We start from the raw sequence: 7,178 nt of genomic DNA, 5'->3' as shown, positions 1-7,178 counted from the left end.
TCACAACTAAATTACTTTTCGTCAAATTAAAATTTAACCTAATTAATGGTACATCTAGAACTATATCCATGTTCTATCCACCTAACATGGCAACCCCTTTGCTTAACCATTTCATTGCAACTTATACATATAACATAACAAGCAAAACTAATTCAATCAACAAAAGGTAAAGAATTGAAAGAAACATTAGAGCTTGTTCATTAATTTCCTAGTCGAAAGCATCAAAATGAAGCTTCCAACATGTTTCTACTCTAATCGAAGTTCTTGCCCTCGTAGGTCTGACCAAACTGCCAATTCTTAGGGGCAATATTCACTGAAGTAATGGTTCTTCCATCACTCTCACCAACCCTAAATGTCAATGACTCCCCAACAAGCTTAGCATCGGTGGTCCACCTCTGACCCCACATTCGCTTCAACGGCGTCCATGGAAGCTTGCCGTCACCCTTCACTTCGACACTTGTTACATCCCCAGAGCCTCCGACATTCCAAACCATCACTTCATTGAAATAAGGATTCCCAGTTATTGTGAACCGAATGCCTCCTTGTTTTTTGCATGGCACTCTTCGATATTCAACTGGGACAATGCCAGCCTTGTACTCAGCAATCTGGAGGAAGATGGGCTTGGCTATATCGAAATGCTCGCGTGGCGAATTGCACCATCCTCCATTGTCACTTGGGAGGTTGTAGTTTGGAGGGCAGTGGTTTGTTGCTGTGACTGACACAACTGGCTGCCCGGGCTTGCACCATTGGGGTGAGTCTACACATCTGATTTCGAAGCATGCACCACACGACTGCCCTTTGTTGAACAGTGCATCGCTTAGTGCTACAGTTTTGAGGCCATAACCTTCTTTAACAACATCATGGTAACCACAAGCTCCACCTAGTAGGTTCAAAAAAAATTCATGAATTAATTAGTGCTAGTTTTTTTATTAGAAGCATGCCAAAATTTCTATTAAAAATGCAAGTGTTTAATTGAAAATCACGTTTTGCTCTTATAAAAAGAGCTTTTAGGTGTCCAAAAATAGAGAGAGGACCCTCACTGGATACTCTTTGTGAGGATTGCAAGATCCTCCAATCATATCTATTCATCGTACATCGTGCAGACAGTTTTCGTCATATACTATTTATATAATTTTAAATTAAAAAAATTGCAATAATTTATGACCACATAATATACGACGAACAGATTTGATTTGAGGATCTGGCGAGGATCCTCACTTCCAAAAATATTGCTAAGCATTCCAAAAACATTATCAAACATTCCTAACGGCTAATAGAGAAAAATCTTTGGCAAGCAATTTCCATATAAATTTGCTACATCATGTGAGCAATAGATTCCCTTGTAAGAAATTGGCTGGGTAAGAGGATGGTTCATAATACATGGGAATGGGTGAGTTGTTAAGTAGTATGATGTCGTTCTTGTCATCCTCTTTCTCAACTCAACCTCATGCCCAGTATCATGACTCAGATTCAAAAAAAATCCCTTTGAGAAAAAAGAAAAAGCAAAAGTAATAGTATTAAAAGACTTCAAAGAATAAAATAAAAAAATAAAGCAAAAATAAAAAAAAATAAAACCAGCTCTCTCGCCTACTTCCTCTCTCTATCCCTCTTCTAATCCCCTGAGTCCCTCAAAACTCACAGTGACGCTGGTTAACTGCATAAGAGCCACCAGCCTCGAATAAAACTTAGTTAAGAAAATAAAGAAAAGATTCTAGTTGAGACTCTAAAACCTTGAAAAGTCTTTAGAAATCAGAAAAATAACTCTAATTTTTTCTGTGTGTAAAAAATGTTAGGTAGGCCCGGGACCATTATGGTCCCTTCATGGCTCCGTCCTTGTTGATAGGGTTCATACCAAAGGTTCCAGAGCCTCCTTCGTAGCATGTGGCATGAGCATGCTTCCAAGGGCCAGGCTTGAACTTTGGCCCAACCCTATCGTGATCCTGCTCGGCTTTAAGAAGCACACGGTCGGCAGCAGAGACATGAACATGGTCAGGGAGAAGAAGAAGACATAGCAGGATTGGCCCCAGGAGGGCTCGCAAAGGCAATGCCTTCATTGTCATGGCGTTGGCACTCGGTGAGGACATTGGCATGGCCATTGCTATCTTTCTCTCCTTCGTTTTATTTTTTAGATATTAATTTTCGGCGTCAGTTGAGTATGTATATTACAAGATGCAGGTTATTTTTGTAGTTTGACCATTTCTTTTTGTAGCGTTTATTTCGGTTAAATTAGTTGGGTGATCGTATTTAGGATGTTAATTGATTCGTGCATGCCATAGCTATATAGGAGGAAGTAGACTAGGACCAAAATCTTCATCTGTTTAGGTCCCATTAAATGTGCCTTCCTTTCTATAGCAAATAAGGGTCAACAAACTGAATAGGTAAACTAAAATGGCAAAGCACACTTGATTTAAATGACCGATAACAGTTTGTAACCAATACCATTTTGTGCTTAAATTGGTATAGTTAATTCTAGCAAGCAAATTTGGCACTAAACTCTTCCAAGATAATTCGTAGGCAAGTGGTCTTCAAGACAATCCTTTTATAGATCAATTCAAATTGGATCAAAAACGATAAAAAAAAACTTATATAGAGCAGACATACCAAACGTGATCATCAGAACAAACCTTACTCGGAGAAAACCATGTGGGAAATATCTAGAGCAAGAAAAAGAAGCCACATATCCCAAAAGCAATAACACATACAACTCTGCATTTCAAACTCATTAGAAATATAATATAATTTCTTAACCACGAAAAGACTTTTGTACGCCAAAAAATCAATTAACGTCTGGTAACACATGATTCTGTATTCCTGGCATCCTAATTAGAAATAACACATACAACTCTGCATTTCAAACTCATTAGAAATATAATATAATTTCTTAACCACGAAAAGACTCTTGTACGCCAAAAAATCAATTAACGTCTGGTAACACATGATTCTGTATTCCTGGCAACCTAAGAACGAGTAATTGACCACAAGGATAAGTGAGAACATATGTCGAAGGAGCATGTGAACTAATAGATCATTAGGGAGGTTTGTTATCAATTAGGGTGAGTCCAAGGAATATCAAGAAAGTTGCAATTCTGAGACACGTACCTTACGGTATCTTAAGTCAAGGTAATTAATAAAATATGGATTTGAGACTTCCAATCTAATAAATAGAATACGTTTTATAGGCGGATCCGACCTAATGTAACATATTATTTAATTTGTTATATTAGTTTAAAAATATTATACTTGTCTATGACAATGATTAAGTTGTTTTTTTTTATTTAAAAAAAAAAAGACAACTGGTGGCAAACCACGGTTATCCACTTCTTTCGGGTGCCAGGAAGACTCAGAGAGACATTTCAATCTTCCCCTGACTACAATGATTTAAGTTGTTGACAAATAACTAATCTCGTCTAATTCTTCTCTATTGTTATTGAAAAATAATAATTTTATGCATTCAAAATATACACTTGCCACCCAACAACATAGTTAACCGTTAACATAGGGCTGCTGCATATCTGTTTTCACTGTAGGGCGTTGTCCTGTGTACTATGGTGGGAGTCCTTACAATTCGAATTATCTGTAATAACCCTTTAAGCTAGTTTTTAATGTGATTCACTCCATTATGTTACCAAAAAACAAAAAACCCTTATAAAATTATAAAAAAAAATTAATGGGCTGACTCCAGTAATTTCAAAGAGGGTAATGGTACGGAGATCAAATTTTCAAATCAAATAATGTAGTTGTTAATGATTAAATTATTATTAAATGTTGATTAACGTGTTTATTTCCTGTTTATGACATATCATACTAGTTTGGGCCGAGTTTAGAATTATTCTCGGCCCAGAGGCCGTGCTTAGGAGTTGTTGGGGGTCATCCAGCTCATGGGCCGCATAGTCAAAGCTTGCCGTGTCCCATTAGGAATCCATGGGATGTGGGTGAGTCCCATTACGAGAAGGAGTTTCAACAGGATAAGAATGTTGAAGTTTGGGATTGAATGTGGCCTAATAAGGGGTTGAGTTCGAAGTCCTAGTAGGAGTAGGACTGGCCGAGATAAGGTTGGATCGGGGAAATGAGTTATAATTCGAGAATGGCTGTGATTCAATCAGAAGCAGGTTGGCTACTATAAATAGAGGGATGAGGACATCATTCAAGCCCCTCCAATTCAACACACAAACTGCCCTGCGCAAATTCTCGCTCCACGCTAAACCTCTCAACAACCTTGAGATTTTTATTTTCTTTTTCGCCAACACATCTTCAGTTTGGATAAACAGCACTGTGAAGGCAACCAGTGATACCTTCAGTTTGGATAAACAACATTATCGCCATAGAATCGGCCAACCATGGGATACCTTCAGTTTAGATAAACAGTACTGCGTCGAGGTCGACTGGTTATCTATCCAAGTCTCGGTTGAGAAAGATTTTCGGGTCTTTATTGGCAGAGGTCATCTCATTAGCCTTTTCGGCAAGGTGAGGTGTTACAGTTTACTAGGGCTCGGCACATTGAACACCAAGTTGTTTTATGATTGGATACTCACAGGTAAGCTTTAAAGTTTGACATTCTGATAGCCGAACCACATTTACTGTCAAGACATATATCTGTTTTGAGTATCTGTGCCCCTATACTCTAGTGTCGATTTGGCGTGCTTATACTCTTACGAATATAATCACTGTGACCAAATCCGGCGCTGACGATTTGTGAACTTTGCAGAACCAGCAGCCTTGTCTTCAGGCTTTAGAGCCCAAAGGCCGAGAGTGTTCCTTCGTCGGTTGCAGTCGCAAGATCAAGAAGTCAGCCGTTCGCTCAACACAACATCAACATATTTTTACTCTTCGGTCGATGAGTTGGCACGCCCCGCATCAACCGAAGGACGTAGTTAGCTCATTAGTTACTCTGGCCTGCGCGCCAGGTAGGCTTGGTAGTTTTTAGGGTCAACAAAATCATATCATATATAGAATATCCAACATAAATTATGTCATATCTCTTAGACTATTAGAGTTGTAATCCTATTGGAGTAAATAATTTATCTTCCTACTACTATAAATAAATGCACAATAGGTTGGAATAACACACCCCTCACAATTACACATTTCTCTCTACTCTCTCTGTGCCATTGTAATTGTTTAGTAAATTAGATCTACAACAAATTGAAATTTTTTATTATACAGCATGTAGGTAATTTTTTTTTTTAAAAAAAAAACAACTCTCTAGTAATATGAAAAGAAAAAAAAATGCTCAGGATAAAGAAATTGCGGAAGTTTAAAAGGATCTCTTAATAAAAAAATTCTAGCTACTTAGTGCTACGGTTTAGTGGTAATCCTCTTCATTTATAAGTGAGTGATCTTAGGTTCGATTCTCGCTAAAAGTGAATTTAAACCACATTATTATGGATGTCCCATTGTGAGGTTTGACTCACCCCCCACCCCTAATGTAGATAATATCATTTGTTAAAAAAATTAATAATAAAATAATTTTTTTTCTAAAAATAATGAGTCGGGGCTTAGGTTTTATGCTCCCTCCATATGTTTTTCTTCAATTAATATAGAGTAAACTGTCGGTTTACCCCCTGAACTTTCACCTCACTTTCGATTTCCCCCCTGAACTTTTCCATTGGAAAATTAAGGACTCAAACTAATTTTGTTTAGCCAATTTGCCCCCTACCGTTAGTTTTTCATATATTCCATCCATATTTCCGTTAAGTGAGACCATGTGCACAACATGTGAGGGTAGTTAAGTTATTTCACTCTTAAAAATGATTAAAAAACTGAAAATAATAAAAAAAAAAAGCAAAACTTTCCCTCTATTTTTTCCCGCTAATTCCTATCCTCGATTTTATTTTTCCCTCTCATTCCTATGCATGAGAAATGACATATGGTGTTATTGTCTACCATTTTTATTTTCTCTAACAAATTAATAATTTGACAAATGTTATTGGTGCTATTGTCTCCAAAGCAGTGCATTAATATAAGAAACCCTAGTCTTTTTTATGGACATGTTTCTTATATTAATGCACTGCTTTGGAGACAATAACACCATGAGCATTTGTCAAATTATTAATTTGTTAGAGAAAATAAAAATGGTAGTACATGCTTCAAAAAAAAGATTAACTTAGCTACGTATGAAGACAATAACACCATATGTTATTTCTCATGCATAGGAATGAGAGGGAAAATTAAAATTGAGGATAGGAATTAGCGGGAAAAAATAGAGGGAAAATTATTATTATTATTTATTTTCAGTTTTTAATCATTTTTAAATTGAAATGACTTAACTATCCTCACATGTTATGCACATGGTCTCACTTAACGGAAATATGGATGGAATATATGAAAAACTAACGGTAGGGGGCAAATTGGCTAAAAAAATTAGTTTGAGTCCTTAATTTTCCAATAGAAAAGTTCAGGGGGGAAATCGAAAGTGAGGTGAAAGTTCAGGGGGTAAACCGACAGTTTACCCATTAATATAATATGGGCATGAGGGTTGAGGCCCCTCCCCTAACTTCGACTAGGTTCCACTTCCAGCCCTCCTTAAATATATTTTCATATATTAAAACATGTACATTTTGAGCATTTGCTCTGAGCACCAAAAAACTCAAAACCGGTCCTGAATTTATCATCTTCCTTAAACTAAAATAATTTATTTACAAAATATTCGAAATCTTGGTGAAACAGTTGTTGATCGAATATTTAACATTGATGGTTCTTCGAATAAGGAAAAAGTGCAACAAGTTGTTCCTCGCAATAATTTTAATTCCATTGGTTTCAATTAATAATTTAACATGCATCTTACTGAAAATGACGATAAGTTCATTTGGCCGCCTTTTGTAAATCTAAACTACCTATTAATGTCACTCAGTATTACGGTCTCATGATAATTCTATTACTTATAAGTGAAAGATTTTAGGTTCGAATCTCGTAAATGGTGAATTCGTTACCAAATTCAATTACTCATTGTATGGCTTAGCCGAACTCCATCTCCTTAGTGTAAAAAATATTGTTGTACTAATAAAAAATAAAAAATAAAAAATAAAAAAATAAAAAACTACCTATTAATAGAACCATGGTTGTCAACTAAAACTTTATGTAATTACTATTTTAACCCCCTCATCAAAACTGTACCAAAATAAAATAAAATAAATATGAGCAATTTAGTAATTACATAAACATATATTTTTTTTGTTTTT

At 36.1% G+C, this 7,178-nt stretch overlaps 1 protein-coding gene across 1 annotated transcript; it reads right to left on the bottom strand.

The window, feature by feature from the left end:
• LOC126591937 (expansin-A9-like) lies at window positions 1-2,111 on the bottom strand. Its single transcript, XM_050257653.1, has 2 exons — window positions 1,853-2,111; window positions 1-880 (listed from the first exon to the last, which is right to left on the bottom strand). The coding sequence occupies exons 1-2, from the start codon at window positions 2,094-2,096 to the stop codon at window positions 252-254; spliced, it is 873 nt and encodes a 290-aa protein (XP_050113610.1). The 5' UTR covers window positions 2,097-2,111; the 3' UTR covers window positions 1-251.
• Between the last annotated feature and the right edge of the window lie 5,067 nt (window positions 2,112-7,178).

Source organism: Malus sylvestris, chromosome 12 (assembly GCF_916048215.2).
Source record: "Malus sylvestris chromosome 12, drMalSylv7.2, whole genome shotgun sequence".
NCBI lineage: Eukaryota > Viridiplantae > Streptophyta > Magnoliopsida > Rosales > Rosaceae > Malus > Malus sylvestris.
The sequence above is the reverse complement of the archived record's forward strand: the minus strand, read 5'-3'. Positions and strand labels throughout refer to the sequence as shown.

Excerpts from the sequence above, each read along its gene's own strand:
- LOC126591937 (XM_050257653.1), bottom strand. The coding sequence starts at position 2,096 with ATGGCCATGCCAATGTCCTCACCGAGTGCCAACGCCATGACAATGAAG. Across the intron at positions 881-1,852 it reads AGGAGGCTCTGGAACCTTTG|GTGGAGCTTGTGGTTACCAT; the intron begins GTATGAACCCTA and ends TGAACCTACTAG.